Source organism: Dama dama, chromosome 15 (genome assembly GCF_033118175.1).
Source record: "Dama dama isolate Ldn47 chromosome 15, ASM3311817v1, whole genome shotgun sequence".
Classification (NCBI taxonomy): domain Eukaryota; kingdom Metazoa; phylum Chordata; class Mammalia; order Artiodactyla; family Cervidae; genus Dama; species Dama dama.
This window is the reverse complement of record NC_083695.1, coordinates 87,339,378-87,367,373: the sequence shown is the minus strand read 5'-3', so window position 1 is coordinate 87,367,373 and position 27,996 is coordinate 87,339,378. Positions and strand designations below refer to the sequence as shown.

Here is a 27,996-nt window from a genome sequence, read left to right as displayed (position 1 = left end):
TAGAGTCAATTTTTCTTCCATCTGCATTCTACTTGTTTCAGACTCTAGTCATTAAGAATCCTAAAAGTGCTCAGTCAGACGGGCGCGGAGATGCTTCTGGAAGTAACATCGCGATGGCTGCCCAAGGAGATCCCCAAGTTCAGTTCAAACTTGTTTTGGTTGGTGATGGTGGTACTGGAAAAACTACATTCGTGAAGCGTCATCTGACTGGTGAATTTGAGAAGTATGTAGCTACCTTGGGTGTTGAGGTCCATCCTCTTGTGTTCCATACCAACAGAGGACCTATTAAGTTCAATGTATGGGATACAGCTGGTCAGGAGAAATTTGGTGGACTGAGAGATGGCTATTACATACAAGCTCAGTGTGCCATTATAATGTTTGACGTAACATCGAGAGTTACTTACAAGAATGTGCCTAACTGGCATAGAGATCTGGTAGGAGTGTGTGAGAACATCCCAATTGTGTTGTGTGGCAACAAAGTGGATATTAAGGACAGAAAGGTTAAGGCAAAGTCAATTGTCTTCCACCGAAAGAATCATCTTCAGTACTATGACATTTCTACCAAAGGTAACTACAACTTTGAAAAGCCCTTCCTCTGGCTTGCTAGAAAATTGATTGGAGACCCTAACTTGGAGTTTGTCGCCATGCCTGCTCTTGCCCCGCCAGAGGTGGTCATGGACCCAGCCTTGGCAGCATAATACGAGCACGATTTAGAGGTTGCTCAGATAACTGCTCTCCCGGATGAAGATGATGACCTGTGAGAAAGTGAAGCTGGGGCCCAGCGTCAGAAGTCTAGTTTCATAGGCAACTGTCCTGTGATGTCAGTGGTGCAGTGTGTTTGCCACTTTATTATATAGCTAAGCAGAACCTGTGCTTAATCTTTGGCTGCTGAAGGAAATGGATGGGCTTTGGAATGAATGTGGCAGTTTAAAAAAAAAAATGCCTTCATTTTTTTGGACCTGCATATTTAGGTGTTTTGGAACACAGTTGTTTCCTCCTTGAGTTTCAAATATAAGACTGCTATAGCCACATGACAATATTGAGAGGTGGAATCTTGTTTGTTACTGTCATTCCCATTCCTTTTCGTTTAGAATCAGAATAAAGTTGTATTTCAAATATCTAAAAAAAAAAGAATCCTAAAAGTGGTTACCTTTTGCAAACTAAGGTGGCAAAGCTGTTCTTTTGCATTTTGTATCTTTCTGTAGTTGAGTTTTCCATGTACTTCATTGTTATTTTTTTTTAAATTATCAACAGAAGTTATCTGGACAGGGAGATTATCCACCACTTAATTCTTTAACTCTCTGAAGAGAAGGAAAAAAAAAAAAAACTAATATGTTCTCAAAAAATCAAAGTCATATAACATCCCCCAAAGCCCTTTTCCTCTGGAACAGGAGTCCCCAACCTCTGGGATCTCATGCCTGGTGATCTGAGGTGAAGCTGATGTAATAATAATAGAAGTAAAGTGCACAATAAATGTAATACGTTTGCATCATCCTGAAACCTTCCTGCTTCCCTTCCCCCGGGCTTGTGGAAAATTGTCTTCTGTTAAACCAGTCCCGGGTGCCAAAAAGGTTGGGCACCGCTGCTCTAGAACGCTGTGTTCTAAAAGCACATTATGCTTTCTTCAGTTACTCTGGGCTCCTCAGGCTGTTTGTTTCCAGTGAAGTTCCCCCGGGGGAATAGAATAAGTCTGTGCCTCATTCCTGTGCTGATGGTGGCTGGCAGGAGGCTGGCATCAGTATTGAGTTTCTCCTGTTCTGACCGCCCAAGGAGTTGTCATCCAAAATGCATTCTCAGACCCCACATCCCCCACCAATTGCTACCCTCCTCTCGTCCTTATGGTTAGTATACCTTTTTATACCATAGACTTGGACATAGCTTTGTTTTATTTCATCTGCTGTTCTCTTCCCCAATAGACTGTAAGCCCCTTAAGGGGCTATGTTCTAGAGTCTCTGGGCAGGTCTAGGGCTTAGACCCAGGTTGTTGTTTAGTCGCTAAGTCATGTCCAACTCTTTTGTGACCCCATGGACTAGCCCGCCAGGCTCCAAGGGATATCCCAGGCAAGAATACTGTATTGGGTTGCCATTTCCTACTCTGGAGGATCTTCCCAACCCAGGGACTGAACCCATGTCCCTGCGTTGGCAGGCAAATTCTCTACCAACCAGCCATCAGGGAAGCCCTGGGCCCAGGTACATGATATCCAATTAAATTTTAGGTGCATTGGAAAACACAAAACAGTGTGTTGTCTGCATTATAATTCTAACTTTTACACTCTGTGTCTTTAGAGACACAGCCAAGGTTCTTTAGTCAAGATCAATGCAAAAGCTGTGGAATTGCAGGTTTCTTTGTATAAAAATATTTGTTCCTATGAGTAGTGTTCACATAAAAGAAAAATGAAAAGTATAATAAAGGATAGAGGTGTGTGATAGACTTTTTTAGAGGTTTGGGGTGGTAGGTTGAAATAAGCCCATGTTTTTTTGAGACAAAAAGTCTGCTTCTCCCCCCTTGAATGTAGGCTGATCTTGGTGGCTTCTTTGATTAGTAGGATAAGCAGAAGTGATGTTCTGGGACTTCTGGGGCTAGGTCATAAGAAGACTTTGTAGCATTTGACAGGCCTCTTGGAGCCCTGAATCACCAGGTAGTAAGTCCAACTACTACATGGCCCTTAAACTACCTGGGGAGGGAAGCCAGGGAGAGGGACCAGCTAGGTTCAGCCTTCTAGCTATCCATGCTAAGCCATCTGGGACCTACGGACTAGTCCAGCCATCACTTGACTGTTTCCAAGCATTTCCAGTGGTGCTACATGGGTGCAGAAAAATGGCCCAGCTGAGCTCTGCTGGAATGCCTGCTACAGAACTGAGATAAAATAAAATGGTGGTGATTTTAATTCACAAGGTTTTGGGTTAGCTATACAGAGAGTTGAAACATTGGGAATGCTGAGCTCGTGGTTTAACCTCTCTTTTTTTCAGTGCCATGCATTTAGAAACAATATTAGAAGACATTAGATTTTACTGCACCAACATCTATGAAGGTATGCTCACCTGAAAAAGAAATACAATAATCTAGAAAATAATTTAAACTTTATGTTTTTGTAGTTGACTTCTCAAAAATGATGGTATACTCAAGAGCTCTCTTTGGAGTGGTTTTCCGATTTTACCCTCTTTTTTGGACTTTTCCATCAGAACGGTCACTTCTAAAAGTGCTTCCGCATAAGGCTGGACAATGGGATAGGTGGTGACCCATTCATATTCTTTTACTTCCTTTTTCTTCACTTGAGGTTTCAAGAAAGGGGGAGCTTGTGCAGGTATTTTTTGAGCAACTCGTTGACTATTTCTTTTCTCCGTGAGTTCTCTCCCTAGAATCATTCGTTCTTGATGTCCCTTTATCTGTTTCTTTGCCCAGGCCACCCTGTACTGCTTGGCCTTAGTTTTGTGTGTTTTCTGGATGTTTTCAGTGTTTTCATCCTTCTTCTGGTTTAATACTTCGTGGGAAGGAATTTCATCTGAGATGCTTTGAGGGAGCAGTTGATAATTGTGGTCTCTGAGGCCTCTGGCTTGTTCAGCTCGGTGTATGTGTTTCTGTATCTGGTTCAGCTCTCTCTCGGGAACTAAATAGTGCCATTTTTTAGCATCTTCTTTTTCTTCATTGTGTGGTCTCCTTTCCTTTTCCTCTGTTTCAATTTCCCCTTCTGGAATCATTTTGTGTTTGCATGCTTCTTCCAGCATTTCCTGGTAGTGTTGATAGTAGTATGCCTCTGCTTGGGCAAACCGGAAGTCAAAAGACATGGCCTTAAGTTGATCAAGTCTTTCATTCTCCTGTTGAGTCTTTTGGGCTAACAATTTCCTCACCTCTGAAGAATGGACACCACCTAAATTCTTGTCAAAGGGAAGTATTAGAACTCTTTTAAGTTGACTGTCCTTTATTATCTAAACAGGCCATGGCACAGTTCTCAGGTAGCCATTAGCCCTGCCTGGCACCCTCACACTATGTCCCAGTTAGGGTCTTGTAACTGTTTTCTGTCTTCCTCTTCAAGACCCCTCCCCTCCCCTCCTCCTGTATTCCCTTACATCCTTGAAAAACCAGAAGCAGGCCCTCAGGAACTCCTCCCACTGCAGGAACAACCCCATGCATCTCTCCTGCACTCTGCCTTCCTGCCCTTTCAGCTATCAAAAGCCAGTTCTGGGACTTTGCTGGTGATCCAGTGGTTATGAATCCGTCTGCCAATGCAGGGGACACAGGTTCGATCCCTGGTCTTGGAAGACCCCGCATGCCGTGAGGCAGCTGAGCCCGGGCGCCCTAGAGCCTGTGCTGTGCAACAAGAGAAGCCTCCGCAACGCGAGGTCTGTGCCCTGCAACAAGAGCAGCCCCTGCTCGCCGCAACTGGAGGAAGCCCGCGTGCAGTGATAAAGGCCCAGCGCAGCCAAAAAAATAAACGTCAGTTCTTTCACCTCTGTTTGTTGAGCTTTGAGAACTTCAGTTTACAACGATCAAATTCCCTTCCCTGCTTCAAAATTTCCTGTCTACTGGATCAATCCATCAGCATAAAATTATGCTTTCGTATATATCATCTTCAAACAAAAAAAGGAAAATGCTTCCTCCACAGCCCGTCCCCTCTTTCGCTCCCCTTCACTGTGTAACTTGAAGCAATTACCTCTTAAGTTTGGCTTCCACCCTCCCCCCACCCCCTCGTCTGGGTCACCAGTGATCTTGTTTTTGTGGCTGTCACGTAAGCCTCTCAGCAGCAATCTCCAGAGGGGACCGCTCTCTCCTCCTTGGAATACTTTACTTCCAGGCTGTAGCCGAGGGCATCTGACTAAGGCTACGCTGGACCCCTGCGCTACTCCAGCCCTTAGCCGAACATCCCCAAGTAACTGAATGGTCCCTCATCCTCTTCCTACCTCACGGCCACCCCCTCCACCTGCTTCACTGGTTGCCTTCTACACGTAATGGAGGAAAGTGTAGCAGAGAAATTCTACTTAGGACAGAGAACAGTCACACTCAGGCTTCCTTGGACCAAGACAGTCTTGATTATTCAACAAGTGACGTACCGTGCGTCTGGCACTGGAGTGGGAGTGAGGGGTGAGCGAGACCGTCAGGGCACACAGGCTGCTCGGAGCTCACCTCCGCTTCACCTGGATACTGCCTACTTCACAGCCCCATGCGTCTCTTCCCCCACAGTGCTTCCTTCAGTCTTCCCCTCTCAGTCCTGTCCCTTCTAACTTCAAAATGCCCCCACCCTAGAGGGCAGCAGCCTCTGATTAGCTTCCCTGAATCCACTTATCTCTGTCTGTCTCCAGCCCCATCAGACCACCATGATCTCTCTGTTACATAAATCTGAACACACCACTTTTCCTGCACAGAAACCTGGGATAGCATCTTACTGCTTTGGGAGAAAAATCACAAACTCCAGGGTGGCATCATAAACTGATTTCTGATTACGGCTCTAAACAAGTCTCTCAGGCGACTCCTTGCTCCCTCTGCAGCAGCCACACTGACTCTTCTGTTCCACAAAAACTTTGCCATCTGAATCTTTCCAGGTGTTCTTTCTTTATATACTCTCAAACACAAAATGTAGCAACTCTGACTGGGGTACAAATGTATATGTTACAGTTTTTAGGTTTTAGCCTAAGTGTCACTCCTTCAGACCTATAAACTCATTCAAATAAAATAAAATTCCTTTCACGACACTTCTCACAATCTGCGGCCACTATCTGTTTAATGTCCGCATCCCTCACTAGACTAAGCCCTTATGAGGGCAGGGTGTTTATTTTCTTCATTGCTGTCCAGCCAGCGCCACTCGTGCTCAATGAATCAAACAGTGCAAGTAAAGCATGCTCCCTTCAATTACCTGGGCCCTTTTTACCTGGGTGGTACATTTTTATGATTCTATGACTGGCTCCAATGTTCATGGTAAATGTATTTCCTCACCTTAATCTTCTTTTCTAATGGGGAGTGGGAACCTACTGCAATCCGAGGGTCTTGAATATTTTTGGCCCAGGCCAATCTAGAAGAGCAAAAAGAGAAATTATACTAGGACTTGGAGGAAGGTCTTGGGAAACATGCTCTGGTATGAATGGTAATGTGAATTGATTTGGGGACTCACTTTTAACATGTAGCAAAAGATGTTTTTGTGTGTCAACAGGCAAGGCTCTACAATATGTTTAAATTTTGTCTTTCCTTGAATCAAGGAAGAAATGCTCTTTGGTAAAAGCATAAACAAAGAACCAAATTGTGTCTGAGGCTGAAGCTGTCAACAGCACATTTACCAGTGGAGAGAGGCTGAGTTACGATTTCAACTTCCCCAAACCATGGTTTGTGTATATTGTTAGTAGAACAGAGAACTTGCCTTTGATGAGAAGTTCAGTTTTCAAAGTTGTTAAGTCCATTTTAAGTTCACTTATGCATGAGGTGATGAACAATAAATTTAATCTATAAGCTATCATTAATTTCCAATAACAGCTACCTAACTATAACATTTCATTAATCTTGTGAAAGATTTACATTTTAAATAGATAATAAAACAATCTGACAGCAAGAAAGGGTTGTTTTTAATGCAGAAAAATAAAGCAGAGACATTCACCACTGATGATAGAGCACAGTCACATTTAGGCATCCTCAAAACCTTGTTTCTTAACCTGCTCACTTAGCAAACAGGGTTCTCTGCTTAGCAATCTGCGTTGTAAATATTGTTTCTCTGACTTCTCTTAGCAAAAAAGAAGGACTTTATAACACAGAACTAGAAAAAAAAAACACTATTTGCTATTTAACTTCTCAAAGACTCATTTCTGCTTTCAATCTTTTCTTTCTTAAGCAATTCTTATATTATTTCCATAACAACATTATTTTAGAGTTTATCATACTCTAGGCATTGTACTAAGAACGCAAATAGATTCCTTTACTTAGTCCTGCAAACAGCCTTATTATCCCCCATTTCATGGCCAAGTGGACTGAGGTGAAGAGAGGTTCAGTGACTTGTTAAAGGTCCCATGGTTTGTTTCAGATGTGGGATGTGTCTGTGTGACTCCAGACCATGTCTTCTTTCCTGTGCTGCACCCATCCCCACACAAATGATACTCTCCTGCTTTTACTCAAAAAGTAAGGACGGTAATACCTACTGTTCTTCTGCACTCAGAGCCAACCATTCTGAGTCAGTCACCAAAGGAGGCTGTGAGGGTTGGGTCTGCACTGCCAGCTGCTCCTTCCACAGCCCCCCATTGTACCTTCTCCTCTGCGCATCCCTGGTTACTTCCGCTGTTCCTAGGGCACCAGGCTGTTTATCTTTGGTGTCTTCTGCCTCAGCCATTGCCCTATCAATTGCCAGCTTTACGAGCAACATCTCTGCTCTTCGCTCTTCTTCTCTTGGTGTCCTCTTCTCTCAGCTCTAATCTCCCATTCTCAATTCTGCAAAGTCCTGTTTTCCAGCCATTAAAGTTTCTGGCCCTCTTGCAGACTTTTCAGCTACCTACTGTTGATCCTTCAGGATGCCTTGGTCTGATTTCTAGGGCAACCAGAAGCAGTCACAAGCTTTTTTTGTGTGTCATCACTATCCTAGATTGAAACTACTGTGAGGTGGTAGGTGGAGACAGCGTCTGCTTGGCAGGACATGAGCTTTAGGGAGAGCTGGGTTAAATGGCCACAGACAGAAAGTAGAAGGGCCTGTGTTTTACACAGAGAAGTGTCCCAGTTTAGGGCAGTTAGAGAAAGCATCTTTTGAGGCAACAAGAGCTTCTTTCTCCTTTTGGAATATATATTGTGTACCTTCCATAGAAATGGAATTGTGGAGTCGGTGGAGAACCCTCGAGTGGATACTGTAGGCACACTTACAGTAGCAGGAGGAGGTTGGACAAGTGCAAAGGTGGGCAAGTGGTGCGGTCTCATTATTACTTAGCTGGCTGTCACTCACCTAAATACTGTTCCTGCAATGAAGTTTTGAGCTTTGATACTGTTTAATATACTTCTAGTCATATACTATTTAATTATTAATATGTTCATAACTGGTCACTGAAGAAGCAAAAAAGACACCAATGTTGAAATAACATTAATGAAAATGACTCTGCATAGTCACATCACGATACCCTTCACCATATATGTGAGTGGCATCCATTCAAACAAAGTCCCAGTGTAGCCCATTATGATCTCTCTAGTTCTTAAAAAAAAAAAAAAAAGTGAAAAGGAGAAAATACAGTGATTAATTACAACCTGGATTTTTGTTTGTTCAGTAGAAATAAAACCTACCACTTCTAAAACATGCTGTTTGTAGAGATGTGCTTGAAACCATAGCCTCCAACTCAATCAGTAGTGAATGAGTTAAAAAAGTAAATATGGGTATTTTATGCTCAAAAAATAATCAAAGAATTTCAAGCATCAAGTCATGAAAGTATTTTACTACTGTTTATCTTTCTGTGTCCCTTTAATCTGTGTTTTGGCATTTCCTGTAGATAACATTGTTGGGTCTCATTTTTTATCCAGTCCAATAGTTTTTTTTAACTGTTATATTTAGATCACTGGTGTTTAAAGTGATAATTGATATAACTGGATTAGTATCTACCATATTTGTTGCTGTTTTCTACTTGTTGCTCTTGCTTTATGTTACTTTTGTCTTCCACTCTTACTTTACCTTCAGTTCAGCTGCTCAGTTATATCCGATTTTGTAACCTCATGGACTGCAGCATGCCAGGCTTTCTTGTCTATCACCAACTCCCAGAGCTTGCTCAAACTCATGTCCATCAAGTTGGTGATGCCATCCAACCATCTCATCCTCTGTCATATCTTGCCTTGTCATATTGTCTTGTCATCCTTGTCGTATTTTGCCAAATCTGGTATTAATTAAACATTTTATGATTCTATTTTTTCTCCTCTCTTAGCATAACAATTATATTTTGTTTGCTTTTTTAAATGGTTGTCATTGAGTTTGCAGGATATATTTACAACTAATCCAAGTTCTTTTTCAAATAGCTACTATATAGGCAGTCCAGGTACCTTTTTATAACAGTATTCACAGTTCCTACCTGGTGGTGATTTAGTCACTAAGTCATGTCCAACTCTTGTGACTCCATGGACTGTAGTCCGCCAGCCTCCTCTGTCAATGGGATTCTCCAGGCAGGAATACTGGAGTGGGTTGCCATTTCCTTCTCCAGGGGATCTTCCTGACCCAGGAATCGAACTCTGGTCTCTTGCACTGCAGGGGGATTCTTTACCGACTAAGCTATGAGGGAAGTCCCCGTAGTTCCTGCCTCCTATCCCTTAAAACACGGCTATCACTCATTTCACTTATCTATAAGCTTGCACCCTGTATTATTATTTTAACTAAAAAATCTGTTATCTGTCAGATCAAATACAATTTTGAAAGATTAAAAATTGATTTTACCTCTTCATTTATTCCTTCTCTAATGCTCTTCTTTTAAAAGTAGGTCTGAGTTTCTGACCTATATTATTTTGTCTTTCTCGGGAATTTCTTAAACATTTCTTGCATATCAGATCTAGTGGTGACAAATCCCCTCCATTTTTCTTTGAGAAAGTCTTCTCTTTCACATTTGAAGGATAATTTTGCTGGATACAGAATTCTAGGCTGGTGGTTCAATACTTGAAATATTTCACTTCCCTTTCTTCTTGCTTGCATGGTTTCTAACAAGAAGACTGATGTAATTCTTATCCTTGTTCCTCTATAGATAAAAATTTTTCCTCTCTCTGGCTTTTAAAAGGATTTCTTTTTATCTTCGAGAATCTGTTTTGAAGATTTTCTGCAGTTTGAACATGATATGCCTACATGCAGGTTTTTGATTTTTGGCATTTATCCTGCTTGTCTGTGCTGCCTCAATTTAAAAATTCAAATAAATTTAAATAAAAGTTGTTTCCCTGTCACACCACCCACATTTTAGGTGCTCAGTAGGGACATGTGGCTAGTGGCTACCAGTGCATACGTGCATGTACGCTAAGTCACTTCAGTCGTGTCTGACTGTGTAACCCCAGGACTGTAGCCTGCCAGGCTCCTCTGTCCATGGGATTCTCCAGGCAAGAATACTGACTGGAGCAGAAACGTCTAGAAGAGGAGGGAAGGGGCCTAATCTGAGGTCTCCTGGCAGTGAGTGCCCCACAGAGGAGTGTCTTCTAGGACGCCACCCTTCCCTGAGACGCTTGGTGCTCATACCTAGCTCTTTCCTGGCATGTCCCTCTGTATTTAACTGCACACCCCTCCCAAACTTGCTATCTACTCAACACTTTATTCAAAGAAACACATTTCACTTTATTTTTTAAAATTTTAGCTAAATCATTTAACTTTTATTTTGGCTGTGCTGGGTCTCTGCTGCTGCACAAGGGCTTTCTCTAGCTGTGGAGAGCAGTGGCTACTCTCTAGTTGCGGTGCACAGGCTTCTCATTGCAGTGGCTTCTCCTGTTGCAAAGCATGGACTCTTGGGCACGCAGGCTTCAGTAGTTGTGGCTCTCGGGCTCTAGAGAGCCTCAGCAGTTGTGGCACATGGGCTTAGCTGCCCCATGGCATGTGGATGAAGGACTGAACCCGTGTGCCCTGTACAGACAGGTGGATTCTTAACCACTGGACCACCAGGGAAGTCCCACAGTTCACTTTAATGCAAGAATCATGGGTCTATCACCATGCAGAATCCTTCACATCATTAGTGCCTAGGTCAAACCTCACTCTTAAGTTTCATAAACTCAATTTCACACTCAGTTTATATAAACTGTTAATGGAACCAAACATGCTAGTGTTGCCAGCATTTTATTGTCAAGTATGAAAGTTAAAAACAAAGACAACTATCTATAATAGGCAGTTTCATAAATAAAAGGACATTCTAATAGTGTCTTCTTCCAACTCCCCAAACCTCTGCCCCAAGATGGAAACTAAATGAAACTTTGCATTATTTTTCTCATCGGGGCCTGAAAGATGAAAACTTTGTGTCTAGTGAAGTTGCTCAATCGTGTCTGACTCTTTGAAACTCCATGGGATTTTCCAGGCAAGAGTACTGGAGTGGGTCATTTCATCCTCCAGGGGATCTTCCCAACCCAGGGATTGAACCCAGGTCTGTTGTGTGACACAACTCCAAACCTAGTATTTGTCGATCTCTTTTCTTCTTCAATTAATTTTTTAAAATCACCTTTTCCTCCTATTTGTCTTTTACTAGTTGTATGATCTTGGGCAAGTTATATGGCCTCTCTGGCCTTTGTTTCCTTTGTTGTCCAGGAAAGGACAAGAAATAATCACATTTGCTGTAATAAAATGGACAAGGTCTGTCTTTAAGAACATGGGTACTGAGACCTAGCAAGGAGCCTTTAAATCTAAGGAGTTGGAGAAGCTGGATAAAGCTAGGGTCTTCCTGCAACTACATAGCTATCCTTAGGCTTTTTTTTCTCATTGTGTGAGGCACAGGTGATGCTTAGCAATATAACAGCAATATGACCTCTTAACAGGCACATAGCCAGCACAGTGGGCCTTGGGGTCAAGAATGTTGAAACTGACTTCGAAAGTTTACCTGTTTCTCCAAGTTTCATGATTTCACCTTATTAAACATTGTAAAAAGATGACCAACTTTATTGCCAACAGGGGGAAAACATAAGGACAGACTGGTTTAAATTACTTGCCTATACAGAGTTAAAGATTAAGGAATACTACTTAGTTGGAGGCAGTCACTCATTCTTATACTTTACTCCTGGACTGTTACTCTTTGAAAAATCCCCTTTAAAATAGTGGTTGCAAACTGGAGACCTGTGCACTGAATTCAGCTTTTATACATGTTGTGTTTGGCCTGTACAGTTAAAAAGTTCTTTAAAAATAACATTTAATAGCTGTACTAAGGGAAAAAAAAATCTGACTTTCACCTTCTGTTTGAAAGTTGCAAGATACGGCGGCACTGGGTACAAGACAGCAACTGGCTCTGACATTTGTCTTCTTTAAAAGAGGGAAGAGTTCAATTCACCTACCCTGTCAATCCACAGAACACCTACATGTGTACTCCAACCTAGGGGATATTTACTAAGTACCTGTTGGTTTGGAAGACGCTAGAATTGGCGAGGGCAGTCTGAGATGTTAACTTTTAACCTGAGGTCTGCAGGATCTAGAAATAGTGATCACAACCTCTGTTCCTCAGTTTCCTTATGTGTCAACTGCGGCTGACAACGTGCAGTTGTGGGAAGGATCAGCGATGGAGTAATTGGAAAGGGCTGGCTTGAACTTGGGGTCCCGGACTCGGGGTCCCCGGGGGGGGGGCACCGCTACAATCCACGCTCATCCTGGGAGACCCCCGGACCCAACACCGACGGGGGGCCCCTAGGCGCTGGGACCCATCACACCTGCTTCGCTCTCCACTCCTCCCCGCCGTGGGCCCCCGCGCTCCGCCAAGGTCGGCCCCGGGGCGCCGAGAGGCGTGGCCGGCCCGCGCGAACCTGGAGGCAGCCATGGCCTCGATGGTGGAGTACAAGGGACTCAAGGCCGGCTACCGCTGCGGCTACTGCGACTCCGAGGAGGGCAAGGCGTCCTGTGGTGAGTGGTCCGGCCAACGGGGTCGGCGCGGCCGCCTCGCGAACAAACCCCCACAGCGCCCGCCGCGCTTCAGGCTAGGCCCTCGCGGCGGGGAGCACCCAGGTCCTACTCCCCAGCTCCCGCTTCCCTTCCCCACGCGTTTCTTCCCAGATCGTTGCTTTTCATATTCTCTCGGTCTCACCCTTACCGAAGATGGCGGTCTCTTTCGGAGAAAGAGCGGAAATAGCGGAAGGCTGCCCTCGGTCAAGATGGCGCAGGCGGCTTCAGCGCCGAGGACGCTCCCGGCGAGGCTAGGCCTGCTGGCGCCCGGGCGGCGCGGTGCATTGTGGGGTGGCGGCGTCGGCGGTGGGGTTGGGTTGGGCCGCGCGTCGCCTTTGAGAGGCCGGGGCCATGGCGTCCTGGGCTGCGCTTTCGCCCAGCATCGTGGAATATTTCGAGGGCGAGGACTTCTATCGCTGCGGCTACTGCAAGAACGAGTCGGGCAGTCGCTCCAATGGTGAGCGGGCCGGGCTGGTGGGCGGGGAAGGGCGCCGGTAGCTCGGCGGCGGGCGGGTGTCCTCGAGGGGTCGCAGCGTCTCGGGCCGAGTGGCTGGAGGGTGGTGTCCTGGCAGCGGCCCAGGCGTAGCCCCTGCGCCGTCCGGCCCTCGTGGAGCAAATGCGTAACGCTGTTCTCCCTGAGTGCCGTGGCTGTCAGAATTTGAAAATGGACCTCACCCCTGATAGAGCAGGGAAGCTTCTAGAGGCTCATTTTTCACACCGGCGGTCGGACTTGCGAGATAATGTGCGTCTCGCAGGAGCCAAGTGTGGAAACAGGTGTCCGTCGTCAGTGGGAGACCGTTAAGTACACGCCCGTCGGGGAGCGCTGTGGCGTGGTCAGCTACAGGGGCTGACCTGTGATTTCAGATGCTGTTGTCGGGGTGTCCCCGGTGGTCAGCGCAAGACGCGAGGCTGCGGGACAGTGAGTGTCGGGTAGTGTCTGTGTAGACGGGGGTGGGGGGGTGGGGGGGTGGGGGTGTGTGTGTGTGTGTGTGTGTCGGGTACTGTCTGTGTAGACAGGGGTGTGCGTGTGTGTGTGTGTGCGGGACAGTGAGTGTCGGGTACTGTCTGTGTAGACAGGGGTGTGTGTGTGTGTGTGTGTGTGTGTGTCGGGTACTGTCTGTGTAGACAGGGGTGTGCGTGTGTGTGTGTGTGCGGGACAGTGAGTGTCGGGTACTGTCTGTGTAGACAGGGGTGTGTGTGTGTGTGTGTGTGAGTGTCGGGTACTGTCTGTGTAGACAGGGGTGTGCGTGTGTGTGTGTGTGCGGGACAGTGAGTGTCGGGTACTGTCTGTGTAGACAGGGGTGTGTGTGTGTGTGTGTGTGTGTGTGAGTGTCGGGTACTGTCTGTGTAGACAGGGGTGTGCGTGTGTGTGTGTGTGCGGGACAGTGAGTGTCGGGTACTGTCTGTGTAGACAGGGGTGTGTGTGTGTGTGTGTGTGTGTGTGTGTGTGTGTGTGTGTGTGTGTGTGTGTGTGTGTGTGTGAGTGTCGGGTACTGTCTGTGTAGACAGGGGTGTGTGTGTGTGTGTGTGTGTGTGTGTGTGTGTGTGTGTGAGTGTCGGGTACTGTCTGTGTAGACAGGGGTGTGCGTGTGTGTGTGTGTGCGGGACAGTGAGTGTCGGGTACTGTCTGTGTAGACAGGGTGTGTGTGTGTGTAAAACACGTGAGTGGATATCCGTGGATAATGTCTCTGGAGAAATATATAAGAAACGGACGGTAGCCGCTGCTCGCGAGGGGCCCCTGTTCGTACTGTTGTGCTTGAAAATGGTACCAGGTGCTTGTTGTCATTTCTCCACCCACCTCGGTGACCACGACAGAGCCAGCCTACAGTGCCCCCTCCCGTGATTCAAGTTTCTTCCCGAAGAATTTTTGTTCGTTTGTAAACAGAACGTCATGTTTATTTCTTGCAGTGTCAAGCTTTGGCAAAAGTATATGCACTTATTTTAAAGAATAATCTATCATTGTGGGAAATGGGATATCCATGGAGACTTAAATTTGGGTGGTTTCTGTATTAAAAAAAAGTGTTTTGTCCTGCCCTGGGGCAGTGATTTGGGCGATGATGGTGTGTCCCTGTACTCATTAAGTAAAAATGTTTATTAAGTGCTTCTTGTGGGTGAGAGGCGGTAGAATGTAGTATAACGCAGTCGTTAGCGACAGTTAAGAAGATGAGTTAAGTGAAAAAAATTTATAGTCTTGGGTTAAACGGAGGAAATAAGAAGGATGCAAATAACAGGTGAGATGATTACAGCCCAGGGAGGGAAAAAACCCTTAACGGTGACAGTGACTGCCTTAGGGTACTAGAGATTTTTTCTCCTCTCTGTTTCAAATTTTAGTATTATGATTATAATACATATGTAAGAAATTTATATTATGTAGATTTATTATATGTTATAAAAATACAGTCTATGGACTTCTCCTGGCCAGAATATGAACTGGAGTGGATAGCCATTCCCTTCTCCAGGGGATTTTCTCAATCCAGGAATCAAACCCAGATTTCTCGAATTGCAGGCGGGTTCTTTACCAGCTGAGCCACCAGGGAAAGCCAAGAAAGAATATTGGAGTTGGTAACCTATCTCTTTTCCAGCGGATTTTGCTACCCAGGAATCGAACCAGGATCTTCTGCTTTGCAGGCGGATTCCTTACCAGCTGAGCTACCAGGGAATCCCATATGTAACATAATTTATGTTATACATGTCCAAAATTAATATTAGGTCCTTAACTATTTTCCTAGTAATTTTAGTAAAAGAAAGTCAATTAATATGGATGTCCTTTGTTTAGTTTTGTGGAAAGAACCTACTTTCAACCTTTTCATCTAAAGAGATACCTGTAAATTTCTATCAGTTCTATCATCTTGTTTTTAATTTTAATAGTAATCTTTACTATAGGGCACTCCACCTATTCCACCTATTAGGTAAGAAGGTTTTATTATTCCTGTTTTACAGATGAGGAAATTAAGCCTCATAGAGTAACTTAGTGTCAGTGAGCGCCACCCAGGCTTCTGACATTTGTTGTATGTATGCCCTTGCTTTTCTTTCTACATTCTGTTTAATAAAGCCTATCTCTGTCTTTACATACTTTTGATGCAGTTTATTGTTTACAAGAGTAAAATCCAACTTTCTTTACCATTAATTCAGTGTTTTCTCATAATCATTTTTTTCATGGTTGGATAATTTTTTCATCCTGTTGATAACAAATTAGTCTCTGTAATCACTTTTGTGTTCAAAAGCATTTGGATTACTTTCATTTTTTTATATTTAAAAGGAATATTGCTGTATGTATACTTTTGTCTTATTTTCAGTGTGTAAGACTATGCTGTAAACAAAATAAGGAGAATTTATATGCACAAGAAAACATTTGCTTTTTAATTCTTCTGAAGAGACCAGCTTATTAAATTATTGGGGTCATTGTTATGGCTTAAAGGTGCAATGTAATTTGCAGTGAGATCTTAAATTTATGATGTCACAGAAACTATTGACCAATCCTTAAGTGCATGTGATCACTTTCTGTGTTTTATTTTTAAAATTAAGATTAAATACATCATGTCCTTCATTTGTGTTGTGTATTGTTTTAAACTAAAAAGTATGAAGTATGTGCAGACTTTGATTTCTCCAGTGTGAGCTGGATTTTTTTGCTTCAGTATTCACATTTTAAAAATAATGCTTTGAATATAGAAAAGTAAAAATTCCACCTGTTGTTACGAACATGGCACTTATTTTTCAGGCATGTGGGCACATTCAATGACTGTGCAGGATTATCAGGATCTCATAGACCGAGGATGGCGAAGGTAAATGTCCTTAATGTAAAGATCCTTCTGGGTACTCAGGTTTTTCTTATAATTGAAACATATTATTTGCCTTTTAAATATCTTCCTGTTGTTGGAAATAGGTTTAATAAAATTTTTATTACATTTTGTATGTACAGATTGTTTTCTCCTTTTAAGGATGTTGGGCTTCCTTGGTGGCTCAGACGGTAAAGAACCTACCTGCAATGTGGGAGACCTGGATTCGATCCCTGGGTTGGGAAGATCCCCTGGAAAAGGAAATGGCAACCCATTCCAGTATCCGTGCCTGGAGAATTCCATGGACAGAGGAGCCTGGCGGGCTACAGTCCATAGGGTCACAGAGAGTTGGACACGACTGAGCGACTTTCACTTTAAGGATATTTATTAGGAAAATTTCACAGATGTAGAGAGAACATTGTAATGAACTTCATGTACTAATCACCAGGCATCAGCAGTTGTTAACATTTTGCCAATCGTTTCATCAAGTTTTCCTTGCTCCCTTCAATGGACTGAATGTATCTCCCCCTGAGTTCATATGTTAAGTCCTATATGGAGGTAGGGCCTTTGGGAGGTGATTAGGTTATGAAGATGGATGGGATCATGAATGGGATTCTAGTGCCTTTATAGAAGAGACCACAGAGAGTTCCCTTGCCCCTTCTGCCACGTGAGGATATGTAGAAAAGATGGACCAGAAAGCTTGTCTTCACTCGACATCATTTCTGTTGGCACCTTGATCTTGGACTTCCCAGCCCCCAGAACTACCAGGAATATATTTCTGTTGTTTATAAGCCACTCAGTCTATGGTATTTTGTTATAGCAGCTTCAGTGGGATGAGATATTCCCCGCTCCCCTCCTCCCACAAAATTATTTAAAGCAAATTTCAGATATCATGTCATTATACTTGTACTAAATATGTGTTTCTAAGAGAGAAGGATTTTTTTCTCTTTCTTAACATATTCTCAATATCATTACCATACTTTGCAATTTAGTGATAATTTGATGTCACCTGTTACCTAGTTTTGAGATTTTCTGCTCATCTCAAAAAATTTTCTTTTACAGTTGGTTTATTTGAATCAGGATTTCCTTAGGTCCACACATTGCCTTTGATGGCCATGTTTTTTTGGCAGCTATTTTTGTGTAGATGATTTTAGCATAACTATTAGGTAAGGTTCCTTGCATAAATATGAGCAGTATTAAGTGCCCTGTACCACTACTGCCCAGAAGACATGGATTGAGCCCAGCGAATGAAACTTCATAGCTTTCCTTAAGCATGAGAATGAGGCCCAAAATGTGGATAGATGTAGGTCAGATGTGGCAGGACTTTGTGTGCCATGATAAGGAGATTTAATTTTTTTTTTATTAATGGTACAGGGGAGCTATTGAAGGCTTTTGTGTCAGAGAGAAAAGTGATGGAATTTGAGATCTGGAAATGATGATTCAGAAAGCAGAGAGGTGTCTGAGGGAGTGATTCTGAAGGCAGGAAAACGAGTCCCAGAGATTACTGCAGTGTCCAGGTGTGAGGTGATGAGGAGCTGCTGTCCTAGTCAGTAGTGGTGACTGTAGGTTAGGAGCTGGATCGGAGGGGACAGACTCAAGAGACGTTTTGGAAGTAGAATGCTTGCTGGCAGCAAATGGAGGTGCACGGGAGGGAAGAGCCTAGGAGGACTCCCAGATTTTTGGCTCGGGAACTGAACTCCTGTGTGTTTGCTAGGACTGCCATAACAGAACACCACAGTTTGGGCTGCTGGAGCGAGAGAAGTGTATTTTCTCATGGTTCTGTAGGCTGGAAGTCCAGAATCCAGGTGTTCACAGCGTTGGTTTTTCCTGAGGCTTCCTTCTCTCCTTACCTTACACTTGGTTGCGTTTTTGCTGTGTCTTCACGTGGTCCTTTCTGTGTGTGTGTATCTACTGTTTTGTTTAGTGTGTCTTTTTAGAACATTCATCTGTTTATTTTTGGCTGTGCTGGGTCTCTCGTTGCGGTGGTCAGGGGCAGCTCTCTTGCCGCAGTGCCTGGCTTCTCATTGTGGCGATGTCCCCTGTGGCGCCCAGGCCCTGAGGCCCTCAGCCCTCAGTAGTTGGGCTCTGGCTCCAGAGCATAGACTCAGTAGTTGTGGCGTGTGGGCTTAGTTGCTCCGGGCATGTGGGATCTTCCTGGATCAGGGATCGAATCCATGTCTCCTGCCTTGGCAGGAGGATTCTTTATCACTGAGCCCCTAGGGAAGCCCTGATGGTTCATGTCCAATTTCCTTTTGTGATAAGAACACCAGTCAGGTTGGATTAGGGCATATGCAAATCTGCAAAAAATTTGATCTTGTAGTGCCATGGCTCTGCATCAGCTGAGATCCAGAAATCTTGGAAAGGATCAGGTTGGCTTGGGAGTCCGTCATGCTGGTGCCCGTGGAACCCCCACGTGTGGATGTCATAGGCAGCAGCATGGATCAGTATCAAGGGTGGGCAGTGGATGGAGGCATGGAAGGGATTGCAGATGCTTGATGAGAGGGTAAGCGAGGTGATCAGCTGTGGAGTACATATGTCAAGGTTTCGGAAAGGAAAACCTGGACTCTGGTCCTTGGATTACCCACCACTTAAGATCATTTAGCTTGTGAAGAGTAACTCAACCTCAGTATTTTTATACAGTTGATTAGATTTTTACCTTAATTAATTTCGTGCTCCTGTACCAATCCACTTTGCTGCCTATGAGAAATGTGTATGAAATTAACAAAATTATTCTATAATTTTAGAAGCGGGAAATATGTGTACAAACCTGTCATGAATCAAACATGTTGTCCTCAGTACACCATAAGGTAAGAATTTTGATTAATATATTCTATTAATATGAAGGTTATATATAATTTTTTAGTAGAGTTCTGCTTTTTCAAGTGTATTTCTGTTCTAGGTAGACATTCTTTATAAAGAAAAGCAGACAAGTTTTTTCTGTATACTGATGTATTCATATGCTGATCAGTAGCTTTTACTAATATGATTAGTTCAGATACAAATATTAATGTGATATAAAATATACTATTTAGCAATCTAGTCAATAATGCATGAAATATTGGGAGAATATTGGCAAATACTTTTAGATATAAAATACTTTTAGATATCAAATTTTTATCACTTTAGCTTGGGGTCGCAAAGAGTTGTGCATGATTTACCGACTGAACAACAACAGCAGCAACAATTCCAATCCTCTTGTGTATTATTTGACACAGTGGTTTCATTCAGACAGTGCTGCAGAATCCTGTAGAAGGAATAAGGAAGAGGAGGCTGGCACTTAACCTGCATCTGTTTAGAGCCTAGTCTTCACTGGAAAACCCAAACTAAAAAGTCTGGTTTCCTACAGAGTGTTTGCTTGGTTTTTCTTAATATTTTGTGTTTCTGTTGTGTCCCCCCTTACTCCACCCTAACATGGGAGGATTTTTCCCTTCTCTGATTAGGAAGGTCCCTCCTCTTCTCCCTCATCGTCTTCTTTCCCTCCCCCTTCCTCTTCCCTTTCCCCTCCCTCTTCCCCATCTTCTGGTAGGAAAAATAGGGGAAGTTTGTTAACGTTGTGGAGAGCATGTCTTCAGTTTCAGCCTATGTGTATACGCTAGATAAAGCAAACACAGTGGTGTCCATCATGCTCGGTGGGCCCTCACATCTGTCCCTTAGTTACTCTTAACGTGTTTTGAGGTTGTAGACTGTTTTGAGAATTTGATAACAAAACAAAACGGGGAACATATAGACAAAAATAATGTAACATTGAACATACTAATTTTAGGGTGACCACTGACTTTCAAAATTCACTGATTTCCTGCTTAATCCTGTCTCTTCTCTAACTGGTCAAGGTACTGGTACAATAAAGAAAAAAGATAACTATCTAGTTTGCTTACAACATCTCATTTAGTATAAAATGACAAAGTACCTCTTTCAGCTTTGGCCTTTATGAAGTGGTAATATCTTCAAAGACAGAAATCATTTTCCTTCAGATAACAATTTCTCATTGGATTATGGTTAGGATTCTTTTCAAGTAAGTCTAAAGTTGATTGGCCTGAACCTTGAGAATCTCTATTCAGAAAAGGCCCATTTCAGTGGGTTGAAGAAAAAGATAGAAGCATCTATGATTTATTGGGTTCCTGTCTCATACAGAGCACTGTTTCAGGTGTGTTGCTTTTATGAAAAGGGACTCAATGAACATTGCAAGACAAAGTAATTACAAAGTGTGCTTTTTTTTTTTTTTTTTTTGCATTTTATAATTTTACATGGGATCAAACATTTCCTGAAGGGACCTCCCTGGTGATCCAGTGCCTAAGATTCCAAGCTCCCAATGCAGGGGGCCCCAGTTTGATCCGTGGTCAGGGAACCTAATCCCACATGCTGCAACAAAAGATGCTGAGTGTCACAAGTAATACCTAGTGCAGCCAAATTAAAAAAAGAAATTTCCTGAATTGTTATTCTTTATACAACTTCATTTTTACATGTTAATTTTTTTGGAGTCATTTTGCATATTCTTTGGGTTATTTTGCTGTTTACTACAGTAGTCGTGCAGTGAGGCCTTAGGTAAATGCAATGTGGTCTAGCCTACAACTTTGATTTTTGTTAGCAGATGCTAGGGCCTGTCCAGTATGTGAGTAAAAATGAGGATGAACTTCCCTGTCTATGAATTATTTTTTCAATTTTAATTTTTATTAATATCATATTTGCTAACACTTTAAAGAATCAAATAGTTCCCGTAAAGCTTATTTTGCAAAATGGCAATCCTCTGAACCACTCTCCTCCCCTCCAATTCCTATTTTCTGTTTCTCATTGCAGTCACTTTCAAACCTTTTAACTGATTCTTTTGTTTTTTCATCTCTATGTCTTTAAGTAAAATGCTTATGCTTAAGTGGTAGCTCAGGTGGTAAAGAATCTGCCCGCAATGCAGGAGACCAGGGTTCAGGGAATGGCTTCCCACTCCAGTATTCTTGCCTGGAAAATTCCATGGACAGAGGAGCCTGGCAGGCTACAGTCCATGGGGCCGCAAAGAGTCGGACATGACTGAACAACTTTCACTTTCATTTTTATATAGTAATACTTGATTATTAATAGGTTGGTTTTCTCCATTATCTCTGGGCTTCTCTCTCTGAAAGATAAGGGTTTAACTTTATTTTACCCCACTTCCCCTTGTCACATTCAAACTCCTATTTGTCTTCATCCCCAACTTCCCAAATTAGAAATGTTATCATTTTGGATGGATGTAGTCATCTCTTTATGGCTGTGTAAATAGACTTCACAGCTCAGCCATGTAGTTGTTGTTCAGTCTTTAAGTCATGTCCAACTCTTTGCAACCCTGTGGACTCTAGCACGCCAGGCCTCCCTGTTCTTCACTATCTCTTGGAATTTGCTCAAACTTATGTTCATTGAGACAATGATGCTATCCAACCATCTCATCCTCTGTCATCCCCTTCTCCTCCTCCCCTCAATCTTTCCGGTATCAAAGTCTTTTAAATGAGTCAGCTCTTCGCATCAGGTGGCCAAAGTATTACTTTATCTTTCCTGCACAAGTTTTTACTTTCCCTGGTGTTGGCTCATTCTCATTTTTGTTTACCTAGTCTTTGAGGCACCTATTACCAATTTATCTGGAAGTGCTCCCCCAGAGGTGTAAATTTCCTCTTGCTATGTTTAGATGCTTCAGGTACTGTATCATTTTTATCTTCTTGATGAAACTCTTACGGAATCTTGTGACCTGCTGTGATCTGAACAGGTTGCCTCTAAGCCTGATAAATCACTGGAGTCTCTCTTTGACTCTCATCTTGAGGATTCCTTTTGGGTCTTGGTTTGCATCTTGTCTCTTCTACCCTCTTTCTTGTATTATTCCTTTATTTTACTGAAGCACCTCTTCTAATAGTTTCTTGAGAAAAAGTGCATAGGAGGTAAATTTTCTTAGGCTTTGTTTGGAAATGTTTCCATTGACTGCTCAAACTTATAGTCTGGCTGGGTACAGGAGTGTAGATTGAAAGTAATTTTCCTTTAGAATTTTGAAAGCTTTGCTCCATTGTTGTCTTATTGCTATTGAGCGGTTCAGTGGCATTCTGCGTCTTATTCCTTTGTCCACAATGTTTTCTCTTTGGAAGTTTTTTTTTTTTTTTTTGTCTTCAGTATTTTGATGTTTCATAATATGTTTGGCAGTGCATCTGTTTTCATTCCTTACATATGTGCTTGAGACACCCCTCTTGTCTAGGGGCGCCTCCCATCATGTCCCAGGGAAGTTTTCTTGTGTTATTTTGTTGATCCTCTCCTTACCATTTTCTTCTTTCTCTTTTCTCATGTCTTTATTTAGACATTGAACCTTTTAGACTGGTTCTCTTATTATATTATTACTCTTTGATTTTCCATGTCTTTTGGGAGATTTTCTCAACTTCATTTTCCAAGTTTTCTGTGTTCTATTTAATTTTCAATTTCTTCTGCTCTGTTTTTACTTCTAAGAGAGACTTTTGTTCTTGGCTCTTAGGTTAAGGTTTCCTTCCCCCTGTACACGCGATGTCCTGCAGGTTACTTTCTCCAGCTCTTTGGCACCTATCTTTGCTTTAGAGGCCCTCCTCTAGTGTCTGGTGATTCCAGTGTCCCATTGGAAATTTTATGTACCTTGGTGGGTCTTGTTTACTATGGTCGTTAAGTAGGGTGGTCTGGCTAACCTCTTCTTTGGGAGAATCTCAGGGTCAGTATTTTTCATTCTGATCACATTCTGGAGAGAAAGTATCATCTGCTGATGTTTTGGGACTGGGTTGGGGATGTGGGTGACAGAGGTCTCAGTGCTTGGCATGAAGGCTTTCATTTAAGCTTACTGTTGGCTGTGAACTTCCTGCTTTCAGCTGTGCCTGTATTCCTCACAGAAAAGCTCTTTTTTTTTTTTTTAACCCTTTCTGAAAACAGTTTTCTGCTGGGCTTAGAGAATCATCTGTGTTGAGCAGGGGAGCAGAACAGACTTTCAAGGGATCTTCCTAGTTCTACACCTACTTTCACTCTTATCTCCCGAGGTATTAGGTATTGCCAGTCCCTAAGACTTTTAGGGGTAATGTGGAGAAAATTGGGTGTCTTTTTGGCTTTTCCCGCTGTTGGCTTAGGATTCAGTTTCTCTGCTCTGCTAGGTCAGTTAGCACTTGTACATCTGTTTTCTAGCTTCCAGCGTTTCTCCCATTATTTTTTTTCCTAGTGGTTTATGTGTTTTGCTTTTATTTTTTTAAAATAATCCCGTAACTGTATTTTAGTGAGTTTTGAGATGAGATTAGAGACTACTTTAAGCCCTGTCTTTACCCAGAAATCCTAGTCATGAGCTTTTCTTCATTGTACTATTATCTAGAACTGATTTTCTTTCCGCACAGTTTCAGTTCACTTTTTAAATACTTATTTTGCTTTCCTAGGTGCCGACCTTTACAGTTTCAGCCATCAAAATCTCACAAGAAGGTTTTGAAAAAAATGTTGAAATTTCTGGCTAAAGGGGAAATTTCAAAAGGAAATTGTGAGGGTAAGATGAGATGGTGGCTCAGAACTATTTATTTTAAATAGATGTTTCTTTCCAAGGTTCTCACTTTCACTCATTTCTTAGGTAGGGGAAGGAGGTCCCACTACAGTCAGGAGCTACTGTTACTGTGATGGTGATGGCTACTCTTAGCTCTGCTGTTAGACTGTTACCACTGGCTCCCAAATCAGGGAGATGGGGAATATACGCCAGGGAGAGTCCAGCTTGGGAGGAAGACAGGACCTTTTTAAAGATGTCATTTCCTGGAATTTATTGAAATCTTAGTTTTCTTGGTTCTTTGAGAATTCTTCATTTTCTTTGATCCTAGTGATACCTTGTGAAGTAAATAGAAAGTGATACGGTCTCCGGGCTTCCATGTTGGCTCAGCGGTAAATAATCTGCCTGCAGTGCAGGAGACCCAGGTTCGATCTCTGGGTTGGGAAGATCTTCTGGAGGAGGGCATGGCAACCATTCGAGTACCCTTGCCTGGAGAATCCCGTGGACAGAGGAGCTTGGCATGCTGCAGTCCATAGGGTAGCACAGAGTCAGACACGACTGAGGCGTCTCAACAGCAATAACAGCACTGTCTCTGGAAAAATAAATGCTTGTGTACAACTTACATAAGATTACATAATTATTTATAATGCAGAGTAAAGCTCAGATTTTCCATGTTTGAGTAAAGTCTTCAGTAAATTACATTGCCTGAAACTGAAAAGTGAAAGTCGCTCAGTCATGTCCAACTCTTTGTGACCTGGTGGACTATATAGCCATGGAATTCTCCAGGTCAGAATACTGGAGGGGGTAGCCTTTCCCTTCTCCAGGGGATCTTCCCAACCCAGGGATCGAATCCAGGTCTCCCGTATTGCAGGTGGATACTTTACCAGCTGAGTCACAAGGGAAGCTCAAGAATATTGGAGTAGGTAGCCTATCCCTTCTCCAGAGGATCTTCCCAACCCAGGAATTGAACCAGGGTCTCCTGCATTGCAGGTGGATTCTTTACCAACTGAGCTGTGAGGGAAGCCCTGATAATAAGAGTTCTTACCTTGCCTGAAGCTTTATTTTTTTTTTTCTTACGAATTTTGAATTTGGGTGTATTTCCTCAAATTTCCTAGTAACATTTAATTAACTTGGGTTTCTTTGCTTTTTCAGTTTTTTCAGTGTTTTGCTGTTCTTTCTTTTTTATTTTAGCATTTTCCCATAGGCACTCCCTAACACGTGACCATAAGAATTGGGAATGCTGCCCACCCTTATAGCTCTTTCTCATTTCTGCCATAAGAAATGGCCTACCCTGGGAGCCTCCCACCCCAGTGTTAGCTTGTTAATTCATCCCCCAAGTATGTTTTGAATGCTTACAATGTCCCAGTCCCTCTTTTAAGCACTGGAGCTACAGTGGCCAGCAAAACAGGTACGTTCTGTGCCCTCATGCCCTGCCCTTTACAGGGCACGATTCAGGACAACTTGGAGCGAACTTGGCAGAGCTGGGGTGACAAAGAGGCTGGAAGACTCCGGGTCATACTGAAAACATCACAGTTTTGTGTAGCTCTGCTTGGTATTGTCGGTAGGAATCACGTTCTGAGTTTCAAAGGTTAATATTCAGATATGTTTTGAGGATACTGTCTATTTGTAAATTGAGGACTATCTGTCTTTTTATGTAGTTTTTACATTTGGTTTTTTATTTGACTTGTAGGTTTTTGAATTATTTATGTCTGCAACTTAATTCATAGGAGTGATATATTCATTAGGATAAAACTAAATAACTGTAGTGAGGAGACACCAGAATGCAATGACTAAAAATTGATATGTCTGTTTCTGTCCTCACATCACAGTCCAGGGTGGGTTTTCCAGGTTGGCCTGCAGCCGCCCCCTCCACTCCCTGCCCCAGTCATTCTGGGTCTCTCTTCATGTAATTTCCGAGGTCACTCTGGTTTTTACTAATCTAGCCACTGGGGAGGGGAAAGGGTGGCAGTTCAGGGTCACAAATTTCCTTTAAAACAAGTGAGGCAAAATTGAACATGTCAGTTTGGTTCTATGCCACTGTTGGGAGCTTGGTTACAACCCGTGAAGGGACTGGCGCATTCCCTTTCCAGGGCCCCACTGTCTTCACCATAGCCCTGACTCTGCAAGATGGGAGAATGGACTTGGTGGACACTCAGTAGTCTCTGCCACATTGGATAGAAGAGGACATGTTTTCCGTATATGTCTCTTGGTTGTGTCAGATGGCCTGGTTGATGGACTGTGATTTCTCTTTGATTTGTAGATGAGCCCATGGAGCCCACCATGGAGGATGCCGTTTCCAGTGACTTTGGGTTAATAAATAAATTGGATATACACTGTGACCTTAAAACTCTCAATGATGACCTCACAAAGAGCTTAGAGAGTGAAGAGAAGAAGAAAGCAAAGAGGGAAGAATCTGATGAAATAACCCATTCACAGGATATGAAAGAGAAGTTGGGCTCTGGTGAACCATCGTGTTCAGTTAAAGTGCATACAGCTCCTCAGCCAGGTAGTAGAAGTTTTTCATCAGGCCATATTAAAGTCAAGATTGTTTTTGTGTTTGAGACATCATCATCCCTGAGCCCTCTCATGAGCTAAAAAAGTGAAACACTCAAGAAATCTGTAACATGGATCCCTGTTTTGTACACCTTATTATTACCTGAATTTAGATGAACAAATTGTTTAAAAAAACCTGAAATAATAGCCTTATCATCCCCTAACACAGTTTAAGAATTCCATTTCTTTTTACTACCTTAAGGCCCTGGAGGTTTGAGAATCAAACTTTTGTCTGTGAGAAGGTATGGTGCTAAACATGTTTCTTTTCAGTGTTAATTGAGACACAGTAAATTTTAGATACTATGTATGAAGTATAGACATTGTGAAATTCTTCAGTTTGCCATTAGATTTCTTTGTGTTAGTTGCTCAGTTGTGCCCGTCTCTTTGTGACCCCATGGACTGTGCCCTCTATTCATGGGATTCTCCAGGCAAGAATACTAGAGGGGGTTGCCATTTCCTTCTCCACAGGATCTTCCTGACCTAGGGATCGAACACAGGTCTCCCTGCAGGCAGATTCTTTATCATCTGAGCCATCAGAGAAGCCCACTAGATTTCTTTATGTAAGCATAATTAATTTTAGTTTAAAAATTTCCAAATTAACAAAAAAATTTCCAGGGAGTTCCCTGGTGGCCCAGTGGTTAGGATTCCAGGCTTTCACTGCCGTGGCCTGGGTCCAGTCCCTGGTCAGGGAACTGAGATTCTGCAAGCTCTGCAGCCAAGAAAAATAATTCCACATTTTGATATTTAATTTCACCTTTAATAAGGTGAGACTTCTTTCTGTATCACCACTTATAAAAGAATTAGGCTTGGAAAATTTATCCAACATTAAATGGGTTTATTACATATATGTGTGGTGTATATATGACTCTTTCAAAAAGTTTCATTAAATGTCAATTTGCATAGTTAGTATACTTCAGTTCTTGAGTTTTTTCTTGTACAAAATAATCCAAGTGAGAGATTTTTTAGTATTATTTTAGTTTTTTGTTTAAATTATAAGTTATATGTGTTAAAACACAGTATACTCTGCAGTTTTCTTTTTTAAGGTTTCATGGCATTTAAATTGTTGGTCTGAGATTTCGTCCTAATTGATAAGAATAGTCCAGTAAAATGTTTTGAATGATTTAAATAATTTCTTTCAACTCTTACTCTTTTGGTCACTAGGGTCAGTTTGTTTACAATTTTTATTGTTTATTATAATAATTGCTTACATAATTTGAAAAGCCTTCATTTTGGAGAATTTCAGAGGCATATGTAGACTGAATATCATAATGGATTGACTCATGATGGCAGTCTTTTTTTTTTTCTTCTAGTTTTATTGGGATATGGTTGACATATAAATTTGAGAAATGACACATTTCTCTGGCCAAAGAAAATGAATTTTCTAAGGCAACAGAGTGATGGCTAATTATAGAGTTTTTTGTTACTGGTTTATTAAAAGTCTTTTTTTTAAGGTACATTTTGTTTTTAGTTGGGTTAATGAAGTTGTAATTTGGTCTCATTATCACTATTTTCTCATTAAACTAGTTTCTTTTGACCAGGTCTTGATCTCTGACTGTCTCTTAACACTCTTGGTCTTAATTTTCTTCTGTATAAAATTGACTTTTATATGATTTGTGAATACTGTGTTTCAGGATCCTAAATTTTTATAAAACCATTTT

At 42.4% G+C, this 27,996-nt stretch overlaps 3 protein-coding genes across 15 annotated transcripts in view; 2 read left to right on the top strand and 1 right to left on the bottom strand.

The window, feature by feature from the left end:
* Positions 1-11: 11 nt before the first annotated feature.
* LOC133070491 (GTP-binding nuclear protein Ran-like) lies at positions 12-829 on the top strand. Its single transcript, XM_061162811.1, has one exon. The coding sequence runs from the start codon at positions 114-116 to the stop codon at positions 696-698; it is 585 nt and encodes a 194-aa protein (XP_061018794.1). The 5' UTR covers positions 12-113; the 3' UTR covers positions 699-829.
* A 1,577-nt stretch (positions 830-2,406) lies between these two features.
* Positions 2,407-12,809, bottom strand: LOC133070490 (putative uncharacterized protein ZNRD1-AS1). 3 transcript variants are annotated; one of them, XM_061162809.1, is made up of 4 exons: positions 12,681-12,731; positions 8,618-8,816; positions 5,929-6,004; positions 2,407-3,875 (listed from the first exon to the last, which is right to left on the bottom strand). In XM_061162809.1, exon 4 carries the CDS (start codon positions 3,783-3,785, stop codon positions 3,075-3,077), a length of 711 nt encoding a protein of 236 aa, XP_061018792.1. In that variant the 5' UTR covers positions 3,786-3,875; positions 5,929-6,004; positions 8,618-8,816; positions 12,681-12,731; the 3' UTR covers positions 2,407-3,074. The 3 variants fall into 3 exon arrangements, 2 of the variants coding, with proteins under 2 accessions (XP_061018792.1, XP_061018791.1); XM_061162808.1 differs by lacking the exon at positions 8,618-8,816 and having other exon boundaries at positions 12,681-12,809; XR_009696159.1 differs by lacking the exons at positions 2,407-3,875; positions 5,929-6,004 and having other exon boundaries at positions 6,205-10,525; positions 12,681-12,801.
* ATE1 (arginyltransferase 1) overlaps positions 11,801-27,996 on the top strand; it is a 154,596-nt gene continuing 138,400 nt past the window's right edge. For 3 of the 11 annotated variants that reach the window (XM_061162799.1, XM_061162798.1, XM_061162795.1), the window contains exons 1-5: positions 12,803-12,989; positions 16,251-16,314; positions 19,053-19,115; positions 23,691-23,794; positions 26,046-26,291. In XM_061162799.1, coding sequence (XP_061018782.1) covers positions 12,884-12,989; positions 16,251-16,314; positions 19,053-19,115; positions 23,691-23,794; positions 26,046-26,291 — 583 coding nt within the window. In that variant the 5' untranslated portion in view covers positions 12,803-12,883. Of the gene's footprint in view, positions 12,494-12,801; positions 12,990-13,396; positions 13,452-16,250; positions 16,315-19,052; positions 19,116-23,690; positions 23,795-26,045; positions 26,292-27,996 lie in introns of those variants that run through there. The other 8 variants (XM_061162801.1, XM_061162803.1, XM_061162797.1 and 5 more) reach the window with 7 other exon arrangements.